The 25946-nt window shown below is 47.5% G+C and overlaps 1 protein-coding gene across 1 annotated transcript in view; it reads left to right on the forward strand.

Annotated features, from left to right (window-relative positions):
- The window catches only part of LOC111821607 (diacylglycerol kinase gamma-like), a 39580-nt gene that overhangs the window by 8835 nt on the left and 4799 nt on the right, over positions 1 to 25946 (forward strand). Inside the window, exon 2 of the mRNA XM_023736847.1 lies at positions 17909 to 18086. Within this exon, the coding sequence (XP_023592615.1) occupies positions 17909 to 18086 (178 nt within the window). The remainder of the gene's footprint in view (positions 1 to 17908; positions 18087 to 25946) is intronic.

The following is a 25946-nucleotide window of genomic DNA, read 5'->3' on the forward strand; positions in this document are numbered from 1 at the left end:
GTCAAGTCGATTCTGACTCGTAGTGACCCTATAGGACAGAGTAGAACTGCCCCATAGAGTTTCCAAGGAGGGGTGGTGGATTCGAACTGCCGACCTTTTGGTTAGCAGCTGTAGCTCTTAACCACTGCACCACCAGGGTTTCCTGTGACTCTTTAGCTTTCCGAAACCTTCCTCCATGTTTAAAGGCAGCTTCACCTTCCTCATCTCTCCACCATTTTCAGTCATTCACTGACCACAAGTGTCCTTGATTGATGCGTAGCCTCGGCGCATCTCCTACGAAGGAAAAACGGTTTCTGTCAGTTTTCCCTTATAAAAGCCCCTTGTTTGCCTGCTGTTTCTGACACATAACTTTTTCTCTCTCTGAAATGACCCTCTTTTTTTTTTTATTTCCTACAAGTGTGTACCCCATATCTCCCTTCAGGCCTCCGTTCACCTACATGCCGTTATATTTCCCGTGCGTTTCCACTTCCTTTGTATTTTGTGAACGGGTTTGATTTTCTTTGTCTTCAGACTTCTGGCGGTACACACTTTGTGTCTTCTAGGGACTTTGGAAGAGCTTTTAACGATTAATTCTCACACCGACATTTTCACAACATAGTTGGGCGATATGCAGCACATTTGGTGGACGGGGCCCGAGGAGGCCTCAGGAGACCGGGCTTGGGGTGACATGACTCAGCAGCGGCAGGTTAGAACACACCCCTGCAACAGATTCCTGAAAGATCCTCCATGCTAACCTCTGCCCCGACAGCGTAACCTTTCTACCACCAAGGTCCCTTAGTAAAAGAGTAACTTCCCCCAACAGTGTCTACCAAATGGAACCTTTCTAAGTAATCATGAACCGTGAGGTCCTGCCAGTGGGAAATGTATTATTTCTCTTAGACTTTTTAGAATACTGAGACATATTCGTGGGTCTTTATTACCACACTCAGGAGTTTGGGAATCTCAGGAAAGGAAGCCATCCCAATTCTTTCTTTCCTCTTGTTGTTGTCAGGTGCTGTCAAGTCTGTTCCAACTCATAGCGACCCCGTGTACAATGGAACGAAACACTGCCCGGTCCTGCGCCACCCTCACAATCCTTGCTATGTTTGAGCCCATTGTTGCAGCCACTGTGTCAATTCATCTCATTGAAGGTCTTCCTCTTTTTCACTTTACCTTCCTCTACCACTAGGTTATTAAATAGACAGTTAAGATTACATACAAATAAGTCTTGTTGACTGTAGTGGACAGGTCTTTGTTTATCTCTTTTATCCAGTGCAGTCATGAACTTGCTGGTCCTAGTCTTCACAGGAAGAGGAATTAAGAGAATAGAAGAAATGACTCTATTAGGGAAGCGCATATAATCTAACAGATGGGATAAATAAATACCACCATGCACACATAAATTTGATATCTCAAGATATAACAAGTGTCTTAGTTATCTAGCACTGCTATAACAGAAACACCCCAAGTGGATGGCGTTAACAGAGAGAAATTTATACTCTCACAGCTGCAGAGGCTGCAAGTCCAAATTCAGGATGCCAGCTCCAGGGGAAGGCTTTCTCTCTCTGTTGGCTCTGGGGGAAGGTCCTTGTCATTAATCTTCCCCTGCTCTAGAGTGTCTCAGCACAGTGACCCCAGGTCCAAAGGACGCACTCTGCTCCTGGCTGTACTTTCTTGGTGGTATGAAGGCCCCATGTCCCTCTGCTCACTTCTCTCTTTTATATCACAAAAGAGATTGGTTAAAAACAAAACCTAATCTTATAGATTGAGTCCTGCCTCATTAACATAACTGCCGCTAATCCCACCTCATTAACATCACAGAGGTAGGATTTACAACACATAGGAAAATCGCATCGGATGACAAAATGGTGGACAATCACACAATACTGGGAATCATGGACTAGCCAAGTTGACACACATATTTTTGGGGGACACAACTGAGTCCATAACAACAAGTTAATAACAATAGCAAACACCTACTGAGCACTTAACATGTGTCTAGTACTTTCTGCAGCTTCCATACTGTCTCTTATTTAATCCTTATAACAAGTCTGCAGGGCAGGTATTATTCCCATTATTCACACAAGGAAACTAAATCTCATAAAGATAAGTAAATCCTCCAAGATCAGATAGGTTTCAAACCTAGAGCTGTGGTCCCAGGCCCATGTACCCCTACAATGCCCAGTATCCACCCAACACACACACCATAGAGACAACATCTGCACTACACTTCTGCTTCTCACCTAATACTTGTGTCTATTTGATTGACAGTGGGGTTCCCATTTGGGTCTGGCATATTTATTAGGCAGTCAGCTGTCTGAAGCAAGGATTGTATCTTATTCATTCTATATTCCCAGGCCTGGCACAGTACCTAAATGAAATGATTGCTCACTAGTTCAGCGCTGATTGTAAAGTTGAAGCGAAGTGGGGAAAATCTCACAATTAATGGGAACACTGATGGAAATTCCTGCTTCACCAGCCCCAAGTTGTCGCTTTGTGTTGGTGCCACCAGAATAGAAGGGCTCCATCCGTAACACCAAGAGGGAGATGACCAAGCTGGCAGCCTGGCACCCAGCCTCCTAACCAGCAAGTGGGAAGGCCTCCCACGCCCATCTCTGAGCTGTTGCTGGGACTTTTGAAAGTAGCACAGGGTCTGGGACAACTGTGAACCCGGGACAGGAAATGCCAGGGTTCTCCCACCTCTTTCCCACCGAAGAGTTAAGACAGTGAGTGGGCAGCGCCCAGATGGCAGCAAGGGTGCCGGGCGGCTGTGGGGTTGGAGGGAGTGACCCTGTGGGGCAAAGGAAGGGGATCTCCAATCTGAGCCCTGTCTTGTGGCCCAGAAGCCTACCTGCCCCTGAGCGCGGCCAGACACCAGCTTCCGTGGCCGTCAGCCATGCTCTTTCTGAGGAAGGTCGGCCTCAGCTCCCCAGCCAGACAGCAAAGTTTGTTAATCTGCATCCAGAGCAAGAACACCTTAACACACTTCTCATCTCTTGTTTGTTGGGTTGTTTTTTAACTTGGGGAGGGTGGCGAGGTAGGTAGGAAACAGCTTTGCCCTTTATCCAACTCTGAGGCAACCCGCCACCATGAGCTCTGAGAAACAGAGGTTTTGTTTTGGAAACTGGCACCCAGTGCAGGCTCACTCCTGGAAATGAATTTGGTTCCCCCCAGCTGCAATGTTTTACTTCCAGCCTCCCTGCCAACACCCCGTCCCAGCTGCCCCTCTCAAAGGCACCACTGTGCCCGCCTGGCACAGCAACAGAGGAGGGCTAAAGAGGAAGAAAACATCTCTGCCCCTGGGACGTTCTTAAGCAGGTTGTGTGTACATGGCTTCAGTGCTGCATTCCTTGAGCCCACACAAACCTGCCAGAAGTCCATCATCCCTGTCACAGATGGCACAGACTCTCCAGTCTAACTGGCCACCACAGCTCCCTGTTGGAGGACGAGGCGCACACAGCAGGGTGGGCAAGGCTGAGAGAGTGGGGTCAGGATGACACTTTCAGAGCAGAGATGAACGTCGACTCTGAATCTCTGAACTGGAACGGGATTCAGGCCTGCTGACCACTCAACCCCTGGTGGTGCAGTGGTCAAGCACTCGGTTGCTAACCAGGAGGTCAGTGGTTTGAACCCACTAGCTGCTCTGTGGGAAAAAGATGTGGTAATCTGCTTCTGTAGAGATCACGGCCTTGGAAACCCTGTGGGGCAGTTCTGCTCAGTCCTGTAAGGTCGCTATGAGTCAGAATCAACTCGATGGCAGGGGGTTTGGTTTTAGGTTTGGTTTACCACTCAACCAAAGGATTCATCCAGGTACATTCTGATAAGTGAGCATCCAGCCTCCTCCTGAATATGCCAAGGATAGGAAGCTCACTGCTTTTCAAGAAGCCTCTTCCACTGCTGGACAGCTCTGACTTTCAGAAAGTTCTTCCCAATGTTAAACGGGTGTAGAGATTGTATGTCCAGTTCATCGTCACATCCTTCCCTAGTCAGATGCTCAATGAGTGTTTGTGGAATGCATGACTGAATTCCCCATGCATTGGGCCTATTCCTACCCTCAGGGGCTACACAAGGAACATGGCTACCCGCTCCTCCACATGGCTACCATTCGTAAGGCTGAAGATGTATCTTCCATGTTGTGATGGTTAAGGTTGTGTGTCAGCTTGGCTGGGCCATGATTCTGGTGGTTTGGCAGTTACGATGTAGTTTGGCAGCTATATAATGATGTAATCACCTCCATAATGAGATCTGATATAATGTAATCACCTCCATGATGAGATCTGTTATGAGCAGCCAGTCAGTTGAAAGGGAGTTTCCTTGGGGGGTGTGGCCTGCATCCAATATAGGTGGACTTTCCGGCAAAGTTCGTGGGCTTTTGCTCACTCTAGATCCCGTAGCTGGCTCCAGTCCCTCTGACCTTTGGTTCTTGGGACTTGAGCTAGCAGCTTACCTGCCGCTTTAGGAGTCACTGGCCTCTGCAGCCTGTGAGCCAGAGTCCTACTGTCTGACCTGCCGATCTTGAGTTCATCAGCCCCTGTGGCTACATGAATCATGAGAAGCCTCTATCCTGACCCACAGACTTGGGACTTTCCCACCTCTACAACCATGTGAGCCATTTCCTTGATATAAATCTCTCTATATATACATTTAAATGCTTCACTGGTTTTGCTTCTCTAGAGAACCCAGCCTAAGACACATGTTGTTTCCCATTAATCTTCACTCCAATAGCCCCAGTTTCCTTATATGACTTGATTTATAGACCCATAACTATGCTGACCATTCTCTTCATGGACTCCATTTTTTTCAGTGTCCTGGTTAAAATGAAGAGTCAAATCCCCTGCATCTAGAATACTCCAAATGTGGTCTCATGGGTACTAAAGCACAGGTTTGATGGGCATCAGGTGCAGGTTCTATAAGTTGGACTGCCTTCCTGATCTCATCGTTTGCATCTCATGCAGGGATCCTGCAGGATCATGAAGCCCATCACGGATCTTGATAAGTATGGAAAAGAAGGGAATTCCAATGTTTCTTCATCTGTGAAAATGAGGATACAAATACTGATACTGCAAGGTCATAATAATTAGACATAAAATGCATCAAAATATTACACAATAATATTGATATATGTGTATAAATAATATATATCAATATTATCATATGATTATGTATGTAGTAGTAGTATTATGTAACTGCCCACGACAGATGTCACCTTCTAAAATGATATAAAACAGCCCCTCTGAATACAGGAGAAGCCACTGTCCTGTAAGATTTGCCTATGTGCCAGGTCATTTCTTTTTTGCAGATAGTTCTAGTCTGTCTTTCCAGTAATGCTGTCACTACTCATCAACCTCACTCAACCTCTCACCTTGTCTTCCCTTAGGATACATATAAAATGTGACTCGTGTATCCTATTCTTATCACCAGGTGTTCAGACATAGGTTTCCCTTTGCTGTGATCACAGCAAGCTTCTTGAAGACTTGGATTAAGTATTGCACACTTCCATGTCTCTCCCTATCCTGGACATTCAGTCCTCTTTATTTAGTCACTATATTTATCCAGGACACCTGGTGATGGCAGTGGTTAAGAGCTTGGCTGCTAACCAAAAGGCTGGCAGCTCGAATCCACCAGCTCTTCCCTGGAAAGGCTATGGGGCAGTTCTACTCTGTCCTACAGGGTTGCTATGCGTTGGAATTGACTCAACAGCAATGAGTATATTTATCCAGGTTGTGGGAAATCATCTGGAAGGAAAGAGACCTTGTCAGGTTTCTTCACAGAACAAAGGTTTGGTTTCCATTTTGAGTTTTCTCCACAGATTCTTTCTTTAAACTAACAAATAGTTCAGTGGACACCTGGTATGGGTAAGGCATGCCGGGAACTATGGAGAACACAGAGCTGTGCAGGAAATGGTCCCCACCCTCTGGGAGCTTAAAGTCTAGGAGGAAGGAAGGCAGGTAAATATGCATAATACACAGCAGAATATACATTCCATGTAAGAAGGTATCTTAGTTATCCAGTGCTGCTATTACAGAACTACCACAAGTGGATGGCTTTAACAAACAAGTTTATTCTCTCACAGTCTAGGAGGCTAGAAGTCTGAATTCAGGGCACCAGCTCTAGGGGAAGGCTTTCTCTCTGTGTGGGCTCTGGGGAAATATCCTTGCCTCATTTCAACATCCTTTGGGCCCGGCATTCCTTGGAGATCTACAGTGTCTTGGCAACAGTCTTCCCCTGAGTCTAAGAGGTTCTCAGCACAGGGAACTTGGGTCCAAAGGATGCACTCTGTTCCTGGCTCTTCTTTCTTGGTAGTAGTCAAGTCCCTTTCTCTTTGCTTTTATCTCTTGTAGGGTGGTGAAGGGTGATGACTCAAGATACATCCGACCCTAATCCTACCTCGTTAACATAAAAAAATAACCTAATCCTCATTAATATGACCTAATCCTGCCTCATTAACCACAGACAGAGGTTAGGATTTACAAAACATCACAAAATGGGGGATAATCACACAATATTGGGAATCATGGCCTAGCCAAACCCCAAAAAGCCAAACTCATTGCTGTCGAGTCGATTCCGACTCATAGCGACCCTATGGGATAGAGTAGAAGTGCCCCATAGGATTTCCAAAGAGAAGCTGGTGGATTCGAACTGCCAACCTTTTGGTTAACAGCTAAGCCCTTAATCACTGTGCCACCACAGCTCCTGGCCCAGCCAAGTTGACACATATTTTGGAGGGACACAATTCAATCCATGACAGCGGGGGAAAATAAAGCAATGAAAATTTAGAGAAGGGAAAGATGGTTTTCTAGCTAGAGAACTGGAAAAGTCTCATAGAGGAGATGGGTTTTGAGCTGGAAGGGCAGGACTGTAATAGGCATAAAAGAGCTTAGGGGCAATCTGGGCAGTGAGTACGGCAGAGCAAAAACAAGCCAGGGGATGACACAGGCTTGCAGGATCCAAGTCCCTTCTCAACCCTGTGACCTACGCACAGACCAGTTCAGGCTACCATGACTGGGCTCTCCTAGGACGCAGCAACCCTTCTTCTTCAGCTACTCTTCTCTTTCCAAACCAAGGAGGACCTTGGACCAATACCCAGGCTTTCCCCTGGCCAATCTGCCAAGTCAGTTTATCAAGAGAACTCCCACCCCTCACCTACCAAAGCAGAAATGCTCCCACAATAAATGAGCGCTACCACCCCCATGCTTACATGGGTCGTGCAGGATGCTGGGGCTGAGCAGAGTGCTGTATCGGTGCTTTCTCTTTGCCTAATGCCTATCAGCCACCACCTGTCTGTCAGTTTGTCTTTCTTTGGTGGCTTGCATGCTGCTATGAGGCTGGAAGCTATACCACCAACATTTTGAATACTAGCACGGTCACCTATGGTAGATGGGCTTCAGCAGAGCTTCCAGACCAAGACAGGCTAGGATGAATGGCCTGGTGATATACTTCTGAAAATTAGCCAGTGAAAACCCTATAACAGAATATTGTCCAATATAGTGCTGGAATATGAGCCCCTTAGGTTGGAAGACACTCAAAATTCAGTGGCCACACAATGGATTTGAGCATACCAACGGTTGTGAAGATGGCACAGGACTGGGTAAGTTTCCTTCTGTTGTATATGTGATCGCCATGAGTCAGAGCTGATGAGATGGCAACTGGCAACAACAACGATGCCTGTCAGCATCCTGTTCCTTCAAAAAGGGCAGTGGGAATCTCGGTTAGAGGCATGTCAGCAACCCTTCTGCCCTTTCAGTACTTATCTGAGGCTCTGACTTGGCACACAGGCATCAAGAGAGGCCATGTGCATCTCCTGCCATCCCCTTATCAGCCTATCAGAACCCCTGTTCATGTAGGTCTGGAAGTCCTCCACCTCTTCCTCAGCCCTTCTCTTACTCCCCACCATAACAAAAACCCTCACAACTGGTCCAATAAGCAACATCATAATAAATGGAGAAAAGATTGAAGTTGTCAAGGATTTCATTTTACTTGGATCCACAATCAACATCCATGGAAGCAGCAGTCAAGAAATCAAACAACACATTGACCTGGGCAAATCTGCTGTAAAAGATCTCTTTAAAGTGTTAAAAAGCAAAGATGTCACTTCAAGGACTAAAGTGTGCCTGACCCAAGCCACGGTGTTTTCGATAGCCTTCTATGCATGTAAAAGCTGGACAACGAATAAGGAGCCCGAAGAACTGACCCCTTTGAATTATGGTGTTGGCGAAGAATACTGAATATACCATGGACTGCCAGAAGAACAAATAAATCTGTCTTGGAAGAAGTACAGCCAGAATGCTCCTTAGAAGCGAGGATGCCAAGACGTCATCTCACATAATCTGAACATGTTATCAGGAGGGACCAGTCCCTGGAGAAGGACATCATGCTTGGTAGAGGGTCAGTGAAAAAGAGGAAGACCCTCAATGAGATGGATTGACACAGTGGCTGCAACAATGGGTTCAAACATAACAACAATTGTGAGGATGGCACAGGACAGGGCAATGTTTCATTCGGTTGTACATAGGGCCGCTATAAGTTGGAACTGACTTAATGGCACCTAACAACAACAACATAACTGAAATGTGTTTTTCCCTAGACATTGCCCTGCACTTCCCTATGTCTCTCTTCAAAAGAGCTACCCCTCCCACTTGTCACTGGGAAAGGAAGGGACTCCAGGATCATCCCCAGACCAGTGTTCCACCACTATCTTCAGCATCTTCTCCATTCCATCTTCATGCCATTTTAGGCATCCCCAACTTTCTCTTCCTCTTCCCTCTATGCAGTCATCCAACAAATATACTCACTGAGTATCTTCTCTGCTTCAACATCCATGAAAAACCTTCTCCTCAGTCCTATTACCCTTTTAGGTGCCATCGTCCTTGTACCCTCCCATTTGCCACCACACCACACTGCTACCCCCTTGCCCAGCCACACCCTAGAGTCACAGGTGAAGCCCAGCTGTCCCAGGAGATAGCTGTGTGATCTGGGCAGGACACTTACGAAGCTTCAGTGTTCTCATCTTGATAATTAGGAGCGACCTCCAATATTCCATCTGACTTTACCATTCTAAGATTCTTTAATTTGGTGCTGGGCCAGCTGCTGAAATCCCTCTTTATAAAATCATCCATGACCTATTGGTTGCCAATCCAAATGATCACAGATCTAATTCCAGATCAGCTGACTCTATAATTAGCTATATGAGGATGGGCAATTCTCTTAACCCTTTCAACCCTGGTTTTCTTATCTATAAAATCAAGAGGTTGGAATAGATGACCTTTAAAAACCCTTCCAGGTCTGTGATTCTCGGAGAACACAGATGCAGAGAAGGGACACTTCTTTTCTGGAGAGAGAACAGGGAAGAATTCATGGAGAAAATGGTATTTGTAGAGGTTTGAAAGAAAGGCACAGGGAAGGAGCTGGGTGTCCTCAGGAGTCTCCTATCATTGAAAAAACAGTTGCCATTGAGTCAACTCAAGGTGACCCCATGTGTGTCAGAGTAGAACTGTGCTCCATAGGGTCTTCAATAGCTGATTTGTCAGAAGTGGAACACGAGGCCTTTCTTCTGAGGCACCTCTGGGTGGACTCAAACCTCCAGTCTTTCAATTTGCAGCCAAGCGCGTTAACCATTTGCACCACCCAGGGACTCCTCTCTGACCACTGAGGGACTCTGATAGTGGATCTAAACAAAGATCATCAATGGCGCGACAGAGAACTTTATAATGGAAGGTTCACACCATCAACACCTGAACCCACTGATCAACATCACCAAAAAGTGGCAACCAAAAATGTGCCTTCTAATGAGATACAATAGGAAATATATCCACAGCACCACTGATGAAGTATTCTTTTCAAAAATTCAACCTAAGTCTGATCAAGCCTCTAGATCTGGAAGTACCAGTTTAAAGATAGACCAGAAACATGTTAAAAGATACCTCAAGGTTGCAATCAACAGAATCTAGAACCTGGGAAACCCTGCAGCCTTACTACTCAGTGTGTGGGCCACGGACCTGCAGCACCATTATCATGAGGGAGCGTGTTAGAAATGCAGTTTCAGCCCCTCACCTAGCCCTCCTGAATCAAAACCTGCATTTTAGTAAGACCCTGAAGCGATTCATATCACATTAAAGTTTGAGCAGCTGTACAGGACAAATGACTCATTTCCTTCAATAAATAAAAGGCAAGAAGAAAAAAGACAAGGATCTTCTAGATCATAAGAAACCTAAGTGATATATCAATGATATGCAATTTGTAGGCCTTTTGAAAACACCAACAATTTTTTTAAAAGGAGATTATTGAGGAGGTTTGAATGACAACTGTTTATTGCTATTAAGGAATTAGTTATTGTTTTAAGAGTGATAATAGATGGATGGATACACACAGATAGCTGACTACAGGTGAACTCCGACTCACGGCGACAGTATGTACAACAGAATGGAGGGATGTCTGGTCCTGCATCATCCTCGTGGCGACCTTACGTACAACAGAATGGAACGATGCCTGGTCCTGCATCGTCCTCGTGGCGACCTTATGTACAATAGAATGGAAGGATGCTTGGTCCTGCATCGTCCTCGTGGCGACCTTATGTACAACAGAATGGAAGGATGCCTGGTCCTGCATCATCCTCGTGGCGACCTTATGTACAACAGAATGGAGGGATACCTGGTCCTGCATCATCCTCATGACGACCCTATGTACAACAGAATGGGGTGATGCCTGGTCCTGCATCATCCTCGTGGCGACCTTATGTACAACAGAATGGAGGGATACCTGGTCCTGCATCATCCTCATGACGACCCTATGTACAACGGAATGGGGTGATGCCTGGTCCTGCATCATCCTCATGACCACTGGCATGTTCCAGTCCATCATTGCAGCTATTGTGTCAATCCCTCTCACCGAGGGTCTCCCTCACCCTCGCTGGCCCTCTACATCACCAAATATGATGTCCTCTCAGTGATTGGTCCCTCCTGATGATGTGTCCAAAGCAAGCAAGTCTGACAATGTTCTGTTGCTGTCCATAAGGTTTTCGCTGGCTAATTTTCAGAGGAGCCCTGGGAGCTCAGTGGTTAAGAGTTCGGCTGCTAGCCAAAAGGTCAGCAGTTTGAATCCACCAGGAGCTTCTTGGAAACCTACGGGGCAGTTCTACTCTGTCCTGTAGGGATGCTATGAGTTGGAATTGACTGAAACGCAACAGATTTGGTTTGGTTTTGATAATTTTCAGAAGCAGATCACCAGGCCTTTCTTCCTAGTCTGTCTTAGTCTGGAAGCTCCACTGAAACCTGTCCCCCATGGGTGACCCTGCTGGTATTTGACATACTGGTGGCACAGCTTCCAGCATCACAGCAACATGCAAGCCGCCACAGTACGACACACAGACAGGTGGTGGAGACTGGTAAGAGTAATACTGAGTCATTTTCTTGAGTCTTTATCCTTTAAAGACACATACAGAAGTATTTATGGATGAAGTGATGTAATCGCTGGGATTTGCTATAAAATAGTTCCATGTGGAGGGAGGGAAGCGGCCTGGGATAGAGTTAAAAGAAGATTAGCTGTGAGTTGCTAATTGCTGAAGCTGGACATTGGACATGAGGGTTTATTATTCTATTTGCATATGTTTGGAAATAGCCATAATAAAAATATTTTTAAAAAATCAAGGCACCATCAGAGATGGGAGGAAAGAATCCCGATAAGGCAGTGGCAGGGAATCCAAGAAAGGGAAAATTCCAAGTTGAAAGGGGTCCAACGTTGCAGAGCACCTGAGGCCTGAGTTGCCGCTCAGAGCTGGCCTGAGGGAGGAGGTTCCTTAGAGCAGATCCAGCCAACGGGACCTAAGAAAACAATCTGTGTTCAAAACAAAAGAACATCAACCTAATCCGTGGCACGCTGAATCGAGGTTAGAAGAAGGGAGAATTTCCTAGTTTTTGCTAAAAACGGAAACAGGTCATCAAATAAATTGTGGGATCTCCTTCTCTGCCGACCTTCAGCAATAAGATCGCCAGAGCTGAAATCGGGGAGGCCGGGGCGGTGGGAGGTAACTCAGACCCGCCGCTTTTTCAGGCCACCGCAGCAGGCGGGCCGGAGGGGCGCAGACCGGCCGCAGCAAGGGCACGCGAGCTCCGACGCCCTCCGTGGCTCACCGCCTCCGCTCTCTGTCGTTCTTCTGGAGCTGGGAGAACTGGCGGGTCCTGGTTCTGCCCAGAATGATGGGGATTTCAGTGATCGCGAGATCCAGGGGGTTGGGGAGGAGAATGAATACGAATTCCCAATGCATTTCATTTGCACACAAATATGTTTTGGTCTCATAATCCAGTCTCCGGTTACCTACGCACCGGCCCTCCACCAAACAAACAAACCAGCCCAGGCTCAGAAAGGAACCAGAACTGGGGGTGGTATCTTTGCAGGGAGGACTAGGGTGGTACGCTGCGGACAGCTGCCACCGGGCGCCCCGAGGCCTGGGAGGACGCGGGCTCCGGCCGCTCCCGGCCTGGGCGCGCAGATTCCTGAGCCGCTTCCAAGGGGGCTGGCCTGCTGCCTCCACTGCCCGCACCCCGAGCCCGGCAGCCGCCGGGGGCTCCTCGGCACCCGCCTACAGTGAGCACGCTTTCGGGCGTGTGCGCGGAGGGCATGTGCGCGCTCGTGGCTCGGGGACAAGGGCGCACTGTTTCAGTCCCACCTCTGGCTATAAATACCTGGGTTCCGCTGCCCGGCGGCCTCCACTTGGAACTGGGCCGCTCGCTCAGTCCTAGGTTAAACCCATTGCCATGGAGTCAATTCCAACTCATGGCGACCCTATAGGACAGAGTAGAACTGCCCCATAGGGTTTCCAAGGCTGGCTGTAATCTTTATGCAAGCAGACTGTCACATCTTTCTCCCGCCAAGCGGCTGGGGAGTTCAACCGCCAACCTTTCGGTTAGCAGCGGAGGGCTTTAACCACTGCGCCACCAGGGCTCCAAAGTTAGGGCTGGCTAATTGTGCGCGCAGGGACCGCTGCCCTGCTTGCAGGCTCCCCAGGAGAGTTGGAGTGGTGCGGGGCGGGGGGGGCGGGTGACGTCATAGAACAGTTGGAGGATTTAGCTCAGGAACCCGCTGGGGAGCGGGCCCCGGTGGCTGTTCCATTTCGGTCGACAGTGTTCCACTCTCGGCTCCACTTTCCCAGACCCAGCGCGGCAGCTTTCAGCCTTTGTGGAGACCTACTGGCCTGAGGTTCTGGAGGGAATCAGTGAATGATGGTTGGGGGCTGGGCCGAGAACTCCGGAGGGTGGGCGTGCAGTCACCGGCTGGCAAGACTCTCACTAGCATGGGTCCAGACAAGAGGCCATCAGCATGCTTCCAGCAAGGTCTCAGGTAGTGGAGGAATGATTCAGGCACAAATATGCCTCGGGGCACCGAGGTGGGGCGAACTGTAATAATAGTAACAGACGGTTAGGGAGTGCTGCTGCTGGTTATAGCTAGGCATGGAAGGCACCCAGGACAATTAGAACAGCAGTAGGGAAGAAAGGTGACTTCATAAAACACCACCTGCCAAAGACTGTGCTGGTGGCGTACGCTGGTTTTTTTGCAAAGCTGGCATAGAGGCAAGATATGTGCCAGGCACTGCGCTAAGCACGTTACAGGATAGACTATGGTAGGAGATTTCAGTTATTCAGACAACAGCTGAAAGTTTCGTTTTTCTGTACATCCAGGATCAGCAAAAACCCCCTTTCGCCTCGCTGATGCTTCCATCTCCAGAGCAGGCGCTGGCATCTGACTGCCTGGGTTTGCGTTCCAGCCCCACCGCCTCGCAGAGTACAAGTTACGGAACCTTGGCCTTAACCCCTGTCAGTTAGGGAGCGCGGTGGTGCCTTGCTCATTGCATTCACATTGGAGTGAGGATCCCAAGAGAGAAAGTAGGGGAAGGGCCAGCACAGTGCCCCTTTACAAGGAAGCTCTCCCTAAGTGCGGGCTGTTACTATTATTATTACCCTTCAGAAGGGAGGGGGACAACGATGAATGGATTGAGGTGATGTGGAAATGGCTCCAACCACAGGGAAACTGGCCATGTTGTCTAGGAGGTGATAATACGGAGGGGAGACAGTGCTGGGTGGAGCATTGAGGTAAGGTCTTTTCAGGGAGTTTGGAGAACAGAAGTTTCACCCAGTGCCTGACCCAAACCCACTGCCATCGAGTCGATTCCAACTCATAGCAGCCCTATAGGACAGAGCAGAAATGCCCCGTAGGGTTTCCAAGGGTGTAAATCTTTATGGAAGCAGGCTGCCATGTCTTCTCCCACGGAGCAGCTGGTGGCTTCCAACCACTGAACTTTCAGTTAGCAGCTGAGCGCTTTAACCACTGTGCAACCAGAGCTCCTTACTCAGTGACTAGAATGTCTAAATAGGAACATGTGTATGAAGAATTGGAGGCATTCCGAAATAAACTTCCAACAACTCATGAATCCCCTTGAGAGGAAAAGGGATGGAGTTTTGGTGTTTGTTTTTCAGTCACTGATAGCATCAGGGAGCCCTGGACTGCTACCATGCTTTAAGGGGATGTACACATCCACACGTGGTTCTGTGGTAGAATTCTCACCTTCCATGAAGAATACCTGACTCAGTTCTCAGCCCGTCCACCTCGTGCACAGCCACCACCTGTCCAGCGGTGGAGGCATGCGTGTTCCTATGATGATGAATAGGTTTCAGCAGAGCTTCCAGACTAGATGGACTAGGAAGAAAGACCTGGTAATCTACTTCTGAAAATCAGCCAATGAAAACCCTATGGATCACAACAGTCTGATCCACCACAAATCACAGTGATGGCACAGGACCTAACAGTTGGCAGTTCTAACTCACCCAGTGGTGCCACAGAAGAAAAGGCCCAGCAATCTGCTTCCGTTAAGATTACAGCCAAGGAAACCTTATGGAACAGTTCTCCTCTGTAACACCTGGGATCACCGTGAGTGAGAATCAACTCAGGGAAGGGCAGCCAACAACAACATGTCTAAGTCTGGGAAAAAAAAAAAAAAAGAAAAACAACCACCCAAGTCCAGGATAGAGAAGAGCTGGCTAAGAAGTAGCTCATGGGATGAGGGTCTGTGACTGAGATGACCACCCATTCAGGCTGCAGCAGGGCTATATCTAGCTGCTAACAAAAAAGCTAGTAGAACTTTGGGTACAATTAAAAATAAGGATAATGATAGTGCATTGAGCCCTTACATGGCTTTGCACATTTCTGGGGCCTGAGGGTCTCGTAGAGTCCCAACCCTGGGACATGGTGGTGCCACAGCCCTGGTCCCATCAGATCCTGCCATTGTGGTTGTTTTCAGTGTTGGGGGCCTCATCGAGTAGGAGGGTAACAAACTGGAGTGTGCACAGAAAAGGGCAGCCAGGACGGGGAAAGATCTGAACACCAAGTCCCACAGAAGGCTGGGAGGTGAGGGTGCTCAACCCAGAAGAGGCACAACCAAGAGACAGTGAGAAGGAGCAGCAATAAAGGAATGGTTAAGACTTACGCCCTACGTCGGCCCTCAAACCTGAGGGCTTCCATTCGTAAGTTGTGTGTCTTTGGGCAAGTTACTGAACCTCCTCTGTGCCTCAGCTTCCCCAAATGTGAAGAGAGAATATGTATAATAACCCTACTTCACAGGATTATTATAAACATAAGAAATAAGATAATGGGTGTACAGATTTACCTGGCAGGTGGCAAATGCTTAATACGTATACACAGTGATGATGGTGGTGATGGTTATCACCTCATATCCCCCAACCCCCATGATCCTGTGGAGCAGGACGGCGAGTAATTCTGTTTGGCTTCAGAAGGGAGAATTAGGACCAATGGGTGGAAGCAGGAAGAAGAGAGAATCTGGTTCAATATAAAGAGACCTTTCAAAAATAACCGGAACTACCCAGTGAACAAATGAGCTCCCCGTTACTAGAGGGGTTCATCCTACTCCCATTTTGTAGTTGGGGAAAAGGCATGGAGATGTGTCATGGATTGAATTATGTCCCCCCAAAATATGTGTCAACTTGGCTAGGCCATGATTCCCAGAATTGTGTGCTTGTCCACCATTTTGTCAACTGATGTGATTTTCCTGTGTTGTAAATCCTACCTCTATGATGTTAATGAAGCAAGATTAGAGGCAGTTATATGAATGAGGCAGGGCTCAATCTACAAGATTAGGTTGTGTCTTAAATCGACCTCTTTTAAGATATAAAAGAGAGAAGTGAGCAGAGACTTGGGGACCGCATACCACCAAGAGACAAGAGCCAGGAGCATTGCGCGTCTTTTGGACCAGGGATCCCCGCACTAAGAAACTCCTCGACAGGGGAAGATTGATGACAAGTACCTTTCCCCAGAGGTGACAGAGAAAGCTTCCCCTGGAGCTGGCACCTGAATTTGGACTTGTAGCCTCCTAGGCAGGGAGAGAATACATTTCTCTTTGTTAAAGCCATCCACTTGTGGTATTTCTGTTACAGCAGCACTAGATGACCAAGACAGGAAGGAAAGATACATAAATTATGAGCTTTAGTGAAATCAGGTGAACCAACAAGAATGGCAGCAAGCCCACCTTTCTCATGCCTCTGTTGGTAAGTCTTTGGAAATTTGGGTTTGTAGGTAAGCCTTAAGGACAGTGGGTTTTTGTTACATGCTTTTGGTCTTTCTTCCCTCACAATGAGTAAGATAGAGCATGGGCCGTGTAGTTGCCTTAGCTTCTTCGCGCTGCAATAACAGAAATACAACAAGTGAGTGGCTTTAACTAACAGAAATTTATTTTCTCACAGTTAGAAGGCTAGGAGTCCAAATTCAGGGCACTAGCTATAGGGTCACTGTGAGTTGGAATCGACTCAACGGCATCGGGTTTGTTTTTTTGTTTTGATGGCTTTAGGGGAAGGCTGTCTATCTCCACAGGCTCTGGGCGAAGGTCCTTATCTCTTTTCAGCTTCTGTTCTTAGGTTCTTTGGTGATCTTCATGTGACCTGGCATCTATCTTCCGCCATCTGTGCTTTCTACTCTTTTATATCTCAGAAGTGATTGGCTTAAAACACACCCTGCACTGATATGGCCTCATTAACATAACAAAGAAACCCTTATTCCCAAATGGGATTACACCCACAGGTATAGGGGTTAGGATTTACAACACATATTTTGGGGGACACAATTCAGTCAGTAACGTAGTCAGATTCCCCAAGTTTGAATCCCTGCTCTGTTATTTATCAGCTAGTTGATCTTTGATAACTTAGCCCACCTCTCTGAGTCTGTTTTTCATTCTGCAAAATGAAATAAACTACGTACGATCCCGAGGATCGGAGCTAATACATTTTACGCTGTGTTGGTGAGCATCATATCAAAGTGGGCTGACTTTATAGATCTGTGAGACTGGCAGATTCAAGCTTTTTGGCCTTTTGTATCTCAAGGGGGATGCTGGTGGTGGAGCTTGGATGAAAAAGCAATTGCATCAGCAAGCACATGTGCCAAAATTGCACTTACGACACAGATAAGGGAGACAGGAAAATTCTGAAAGCCTTTCATATGCGAAAGTCTTACTCTTCTCACGGGAGGGATAAAATAAGGAGAAAAACAAAAATTTTCTATCGTTTTTTGAGCATTTACTACATGTTAGATTCTGGGCTCAGTGTCCCACCAAATCTTCACAATTGTTAGGAAGGGGCAGAATTGATGATAATAAGGTTGCACTGGAGAACAGTTTTGCCATTGCCTTGTACTCTGATGCTGAGACACTTCTGGACCGATGGTGATCCCTGGAGCCTTGTGCTGCTGTCCCCAGAGCTGCCCATCTCACTACAGTGGTCAAAGCATTAGACCTCAGCAACTTTGTCCCAGATCCACCTTCTGTTGGAGGCAGGGCTGTCATGCCCTTTATGAGAGCTTTCCACCACACACATATGGCACCTTGAATTGGGATAGACTGAGGACACTAACAGATGGCCTTTTTTTTCCTGTCCCCCAGTGTGACGGGGTTGGAGTGGACCTAAGCAACATCTTCCTTGAAGGCATTGCCATCCTCAACATTCCCAGCATGTATGGCGGCACCAACCTCTGGGGAGAAACTAAGAAGAACCGGACTGTGATCCGGGAAAGCAGGAAGGTCATCACTGACCCCAAGGAACTGAAATTCTGTGTCCAAGGTAAGCCAGGCATTAAGGGTAATTGCTGTAGATCAGTGGGAAGGGTATTCAGGTGGGTCTGTTAGCAAACTGTATAAAGATCTACAGCAGGTTCCTTAAGACTATATGGCCAACTAGGACTCATGCTCTGGGGATACGCTGACTCATCATCCTTGATGTTGCAAAATTTACAACCTAATTGAGAAGACAAAATTAACGATAAGGGGGCCCTAAAGGACAGTCAGTAGTCACACTGTAGGACTCCATGAGGTAAAGAGTCAAATGCTGCTCCTGTCATGGTTACAAGCGTCCTCCAAGTAACCAAATCCAATAGTCAATTCCCCACCCTCATTTTAATGCCATTTGACCCAGTTGGCCTCTCTCTCTTCCTGGAAACATGTTGTTCACTTGACTTCGGGACTCCACACTTTCCAGGTTTTCCTCCTACCTCACTGGTCACACCCTCTCAGTCTCTTTTGCCAGTTCCTCTTCTTCTCTCTGACCTCTTGCTGCTGGAGGGTCCCCAGGGTCCTTGACAGTCTTCTTTTTTTGATCTGTACTCACTCCTTGATGACCTCATCCAGTCATAAGGCTTTATTTAAATACCTCATGGTGCCAAGGATGCCTAAAATCATGTCTCCAGCCTCCCCTGTGGTCTAGGCTCATATGTTCAACAGCCTGTGCAGCATTTCCCCTTGTGTGTTTAATATCTTATACTCAACCTGTCCAAACTGACCTCCTGATGTCCCTTCCTCATGGAGACCCACAAACCTTCTCCTCCACCCACAGCCTTCTCCATCTCAGTTGATGACAACTCCAACCTTCTAGTTGTTCAAGCCAAAACTTGGCACCATCCTTGGCTCCCCTTTTTAATCTCACAGAGCACATCTAACCCGTAGGAGAATCTGTTGGCTCTACTTTAAAAAACTTTAAAAAAATCATCCAAGATCCAACCACTTCTCACCACCTACATTCTTACCACCTTGATCTGAGCCACCATCATCTGTCTCCTGCATTACAGCAAATCCTCCTAACTGGATTCCCTGCTTCTACCCCTACCCTATAGAATCTATTCTCATCACCACATCCACAGTACTCCTATGAAAACATGTCAGATTATGTCACTCCTTTGTCCAAAATCCCACAGAGACTCAGAGTAAAAGCCAAAGACCTGAAAATGGCCTACAGAGCCCTGTATGACCTGGCCTCAAGTTACCTCTGAGGCCTCATCTACGTCTCTCCCTCTCCCTCACTCTGCCTCCACCGCTCTGGGTCCTCTAACATAACAGGCTACTTTCATGGACAGACTATTCCTTCTGCCTGGAACAACCAAGTAGTGTGTCTTAGACCATCAGCTAGACTTTCCTGTTTTAACTCATCAGGGTACAGAATATAGCTTTCTGAAAGTATTGCTGGGTAGAAACCCCAGGTTCTGCTTGGCACATCTCATCTCAGCCAATAAACAAGAGACCGAGGTGGGAAAGTGGAAAGGCGCCTTTATTTCGTTGCGCAAAGAAGGAAACAGTCGAGGCTGCTACCACCAAGACTGCTTAGTGAGGGTAAGGCGGTGGGTTACTTTTAAGGGGTTTACAAGTAGGAAGTTCATACAAGTTACATCAGCAACATTCTTAATCATACTGTGCAGGCGTAATGGGGTTTACATATAGCTTCATGCATAGTGTGTTCAGAAAGTGGCGGTTAAACTCCACCCAGAGAAGGAGAAGTTACTATGTATGAGGTATTTAATGAGCTAAATGGTTATCCTGAATGTCAACATGGTGCCTAAACTGGTTTCTGCCGATTTCCTCTAGTTTGGGACAGCAATTAAGGAGAGGGGAACCAGGATTTTAATGTAAAGCCACGGGGTATGCCAAGCAAGCTGCTTGAGGCAGTGGAATTTTCTGCAGCCTGGGGACCTCTGTCTTAAAAGTGCCCTTATCTTCACTCCAACCCCTTACCATTCATTTCTACCAATGAACCAAATGGGGACTCAATTAAAGCGCCTGGAAGCTCTGATTCCTCTGTGGGTTGGATGAATGGGCCCCGCTACTCCTCAGGGGTCTCAAACAGGACTGGTGAGCTGTGGGAGAGAAGTCTCATGTGAGGGCATTGGCAAAGGAACCACACTGGGAGGCCGGAGACCTGGGTTCTAGGCCAAGTGCTGCCTCCAAACTACTTCTTGGCACGTCAGTTTTCTCTGGTGTGAAACCACTGTCTTGTATACAAGTTTTGATAACTGGGTGGCTGAGCTGGACCAGATCATTGGTTCTAAACAGGGCCTGCTTGTTGAAAATGCAGATTCCTGGCCCCCAGTCCAGATCTACCTAATCGACTTCTGAACTGGTTCCTGGGAATTTAAATGTTTCAGGAGCTCCCCAGATGACTCTGATGGGCTGCCAGGTTTGAGAACCACTGATATAGACAGATGTCCAAAGTCTCTTCAAGGCCTAGCATTCTATAAATCTGTGTCTGTGTTCTTTGATGTCCCAGCGTGTTAGCACTGAGATTGGACATAATCCCACCAGTGGAAGGAGACAGAACTTGGCTGACTATCAAAGGGAGGGTTACTTGCTTGTTTCAGATCCACCTGTTAGACAATGTGATTGTTACATTCCAGGGCCAGGCCATCAAGAAGTGTCATCTCCATGCCTCCATCCTTTAAGGGAGGACTCAGGGATTTTTTTAAAGGAGTCCCTGGGTGGTGCAAGTGGTTAAGTGCTTGACTATTACTCAAAAGGTTGACTGTTCACATCCTCCCAGAGGAACCTCAGAAGACAGGCCTGGAAATCTGCTTCCAAAGGGTCACAGCCTTGAAAACCCTATGGAGCAGTTCTACTCTGCACACATGGGGCTGCCATGTGGAATTGGCTCTACAACAACTAACAAGAACAGCAGGGGTTTTTATTTCTGTGTTGCCCTCTAAGTCCCCGTCATTTCACACAGTAAACTTTTCAATTATTCAAGTGACTAATGTGTTCCTCCGTCCTCCGTTGGCAGGGAAGTTGTGGATGGGATTGTGGGTGCTAGAAGAGGGTAGGGGAAGCACTGGCAATTGTAGAAACTTCCTGCAACCTTTCCCACCCTGGTGCTTCTACCCCAGCCCCAACTCTAGCCTCCATCCCAGTCAGAACAGAAAGAGAATCAGCAGAATCAGCGGGGCCCTCCTCCTCCTCCTCCCCACCACCTTGGGGCTTGGAGAAGCTCTTGCTGAGTTCATGTTCTGGTTAGGATTCAAGGACAACCTTCATCTTCCTCTTAAATGTCTGACCATATATTCTCCCCTTCCCCACACAAGAGGGAGTGGCCCACGGTAGAGCGTCTGCTGATCGCTCTTGACCATCATGTACAACAATCCTCTTCCCCAAATTCCTCCTTTCTTACCCCTAGGATGTGCTTTCAGAGTTAGTAATGAAACCACTTCCTGTTCTTTAGATGAGGCCATGGGCCAATCAGAGGGGAGAACAAGGAGAGGGCCCCTCTTCTGGATTTTGCAGAGACACCAGTACTGAGCTTTCTTCTTGAAAGGGCTGTGATCTCATGTAACTTGAGCTGGGAATGGGATAAGCTAAAGAGACAACTTATTTTAGTGGAAAAGCATTGGCGTGGGGGTCAGAAGACCTAGATTCCAGTCCAGACTCTGCCTCTCACTAGTTGTGTGACCTTGGGTAAATCCTTTTACCTTCTTGGGTCTCAGTGTTCCTTATATGTAGATAGGCAGGTCTGACAATCATATTTTGAGGAGTTTTTTTGTTGGTTTATTTTGTTTTCTGGCTCTGCAAGATGAAGGCATGGCCCGCTTTGGGTGATGTGGACTCCTTCTGGAACAGAGTTGTATGGCAGGTCTCTTCCTTCTTACAGTGTGTTTTGTCCCAGGATTTATAGGCTGGTGGCCGAGGAGGCAAGCTGGTTCCAACTCATGGCCACCCCACGGGTGTCAGAGTAGAACTGTGCTCCATAGGGTTTGCAATGGCTGCCTTTTTGGAAATAGATCTCCGGGCCTTTCTTCCAAGGCACTTGTGGGTGGACTCGAGCCTCCAACCTTGTAGTCAGCAGCTTCACAACTTGTAATTCTGGAGTTATTGGTGACACTACACATAAGCGTGTGTGGCTGTTGCTGCCAGTGTGGGAGTTACGCCTGAGATGGCGGTCCAGCAAAGCAAGTTACGGGTTAAAGGATCTCAAGTGTTGAATGCAGATGAAACGCCAAGGACATGCCACAAAGCTGGGCCAGTCCTCGTGAGGCTGGGGAGCCAGACTCTGGGAAGCTCTGCCATTGTTTCACTCTGACTCCAGCCCTAGATACAAACTGTGCAGACTTCCTGCACATTTTCTCAAACTCTTCATCAGCTTTCCTAACCTGCTGTGTCCTTACTTTTTTTCTTCTCAACACCTAGACCAGCAGCATTGAGGCTGTGTTACCCACGTCTGGCCCCTCTGGCTCTCTGATATTAAAGCCAGTTCTAGGAGTCCCTAGAATATTGAATGTACCATGAACTGCCAAAAGAACGAACAAATCTGTCTTGGAAGGACAACCAGAATGCTGCTTAGAAGCAAGGATGGCAAAACTATGTCTCACATACCTTGGACGTGTTATCAGGAGGGATCAGTCCCTGGAGAAGGACGCCATGCTTGGTAAAGTAGACGGTCAGCAAAAGAGGGGAAGACCCTCAATGAGATGGATTGACACAGTGGCTGCAACAATGGACTCAAGCATAACAATGATTGTGAGGATGGTGCAGGACTGGACAGTGTTTTGTTCTGTTGTACATGGGGTGGCTATGAGTCGGAACTGACTCGATAACACCTAAAAACGACAGGAGTCCCTGGGTGGTGCAAACAGGTAATGCACTCACTGGACTGCTAACTGAAAGGTTGGAGGTTCAAGTCCACCCAGAGGTGCTTCAAAAGAAGGGCGTGGGCAATCTACTTCTGAAAAATCATCCATTGAAAACTCTATAGAGCATAGTTCTATTCTGACACACGTGGGGTTACCATGAGTTGGAATCAACTTGCTGGCAACTGGTTCCACAAAATTCTAAGTAGAGAGAGCAAAATCTTCCCAGATTTTCAGTAGGTAATAATTTTTGCTATCCTTGTTAAACAAAGAAAGGGAGACAGACATCCTTAGCAGAGTGTACATTTTGAGTCATTTTCCCAGCAGTGGGGACAGGCTTTCTGTCATTTATTCAACACATAGTTATGAAGCACCTGCCTTGTCCCAGGCACCACGGTACAATGGTGAGTAAAATAGACATAGTCCTTGTAGCTGTGGGGACTAGGATTCAGTAAAATAATCAGACAGATGGACCTATAATTAGGAACTGTGATAAGTGCTAGGAAGGGCCACCCAGGACCCCAGCAAAGCCAGCCCGCCAATGTGTAGCTCACACGCATGCCTGTGGCCTCATCTGTCTGCTACTCAGACCAGCTGAGCAGAACAGACACAGACACCCTGCCAGCAAATGCATGCAGTCCTCAAATCTGCCCTCCCAGATGCCAAGGCTTTGCCTGGGAAGGGGAAAGCCCATCAGTCTCAAAGTCAGTTGGCTGCTACTTTGCAGCACGTGTGGTTTAATCGGCCTGTGCACCGTGTCCACGTGGATCCTCACTAACTGTATGGACCATGCCACGGATCCCACAGCAAGGGGATGGGACAGCCTCCAGCCACGTCTCAGATTCACATGCCCAGGTGAGAAACCAAAACCGTTACGTGCTCGTGAGCCCACTGTGTCCCGTGGCTTTCTTTTCACTGGTATGGAGCCATAGCAGAAAGTGGCCTGGTAGGTCCAGGAGCCCCAGGGCCGTAGGTTCCAGATTTTCCCATTCCATTGAGACCTGACCAGAGAGATGATCATAGAGAGCAGTAGCGATCTACTGCTCATTCCAACTGAGAGAAAACAGAAATGTCCAAAGATTATGCATTTACCAGAGGTCTCTCTGGCCAGGATCTTTCCTGTGGACTGAGCTAGAGCAAGAAAAACCAAAAAACCCAAACCCGTTGCCACTGAGTCGATTCCAACTCATAGTGACCCTATAGGACAGGGTAGAACTGCTCCATAGGGTTTCCAGGGAGTGGCTGGTGGATTTGAACTGCTGACCTTTTGGTTAGCAGCTGTAGCTCGCCATAGCTCTTAACCACTTCACCACCCCTAAAAAGCCTGGAAATATTTGGGGGGTGGGTGTACTGGGTCTTCTCTCAGCTTTGGGAAGTAAACATGACAATATACATGGCTTTCCTGTTCAACATTTGTAGGTCTACAGAGACACTTTGCTTTGCTTTTCACAGGAAATCACAGCTTTGCCATGCTGGCCTTCAAGCAGCCCATGTTGGAATCAGCATGCCCCAACCTAGTCATTAGCTTCCCCCTCTCCCCACACCTTGCTCTCTCTTCTAAAACCCACCACCCTGCTCCCCCTTATGGTTCCTGCATTGTTATTGGCTTCACCCGTTGCCCAAGCTAGAGATCCAGAGTCATGTATTTGCCCTGACATCTGGCTCGTGGGACTCCCTTGTAATTATTTATTAACATAGTGTGTCTCCCACCAGACTGTGAGCTCCTCAGGGGAGTACCAGATGTCATCTATTAGATGCCTTGGAGTCCGTTCTGACTCATGGCAATCCTATGTGTTACAGAGTAAAACTGCTCCATGGAATTTTCTTTGCTGTAATCTTTATAGATCACTAAGCCTTTCTTCCATGGAGCTGTTGGGAGGGTTCAAACTGCTAACCTTTAGGTTGGAAACCCTGGTGGTGTAGTGGTTAAGAGTTTGGCTGCTAACCAAAAGGTCAGCAGTTCAAATCCACCAGGCACTCTAGGTTAGTAAACCCCAAAAACAAACCCATAGCTGTCAAGTTGATTCCAACTCATTGTGACCCTATAGGACAGAGTAGAACTGCCTCATAGGGTTTCCAAGGAGCGACTGGTGGATTCAAGCTGCCGACCTTTTGGTTAGCGCCGAGCTTAGTAGTTGAGTGCAAACTATTTGTGCCACCCAGGTACCTCCAAATGTCATAGCCCCTTTCTATGTTCACAGACTCTGAAACTTTGAAAAGGCTTAACAATATTGGTGGACCCAACGCACCCAGAGCCAGGGCATGTGGAGCAGTGGTTAGGGAGCTGTGCTTGAGTTGGTCTCTCAGCAAAATGGAAATGCATGCACGTGATGCTGGCATGCAGTGTTCCAAGGCCTCCAGCCAGCATAGGCCTATGTAGGAGCCCAGGAGTTCGGCCTCCCATCCTCAGTCTTCCCTTCTCTCAACCCCTTTTCTATTCCCAGCTGACCCTCCACTGGGCAGTGGCTATGCTCTGTCTCCATAGACCTCCCCCGGCATCTGGCAGTGACTGCCTTGCAAGAATCTGCAGAGTTAAGCCAGGTATTTTTTTGCAATTTCCAAATGAAGGCCACACATTGTGGTTCTCAGATGCTTGTTTCTATAGAAACTATGATGTTTTCTATCTAGCGTTGGAATCCCAAAATCATAGGCCTCTTGGAAATCATCTTGTCCTCTAGTTCAGGAAGATAAAAGCTGGAAAGGTGAAGTAGCTTGCCTGTGGCCAAGCTGGTACTGAAGTCCAGGCCTTTGAGTTCACACGAGCCAGCCCTCAGCCCACCGGAGCAGGGGTGGCTGACTTTTTCTGTGAAGGGTCGTACGGTAACTAGGTTAGGCTTTGTGTGCCGTAAGCTTTCTTGTCATGGTTTGAATTATGTCCCCCGAAAAATGCGTGTATCGATTTGGCTAGGCCATGATTCCTGGTACTGTGTGATTTTCCTGTACGTTGTAAACCTGCCTCTATGATGTTAATGAGGGAGGATGGGTGGCAGTTGTGTTAGTAAGGCAGGACCTGATCTACAAGACTGGATTGTGTCCTGAGGCAATCT

The sequence above is a fragment of the Trichechus manatus genome, unplaced genomic scaffold, assembly GCF_000243295.1.
Source record: "Trichechus manatus latirostris isolate Lorelei unplaced genomic scaffold, TriManLat1.0 scaffold00092, whole genome shotgun sequence".
Taxonomy (NCBI): domain Eukaryota; kingdom Metazoa; phylum Chordata; class Mammalia; order Sirenia; family Trichechidae; genus Trichechus; species Trichechus manatus.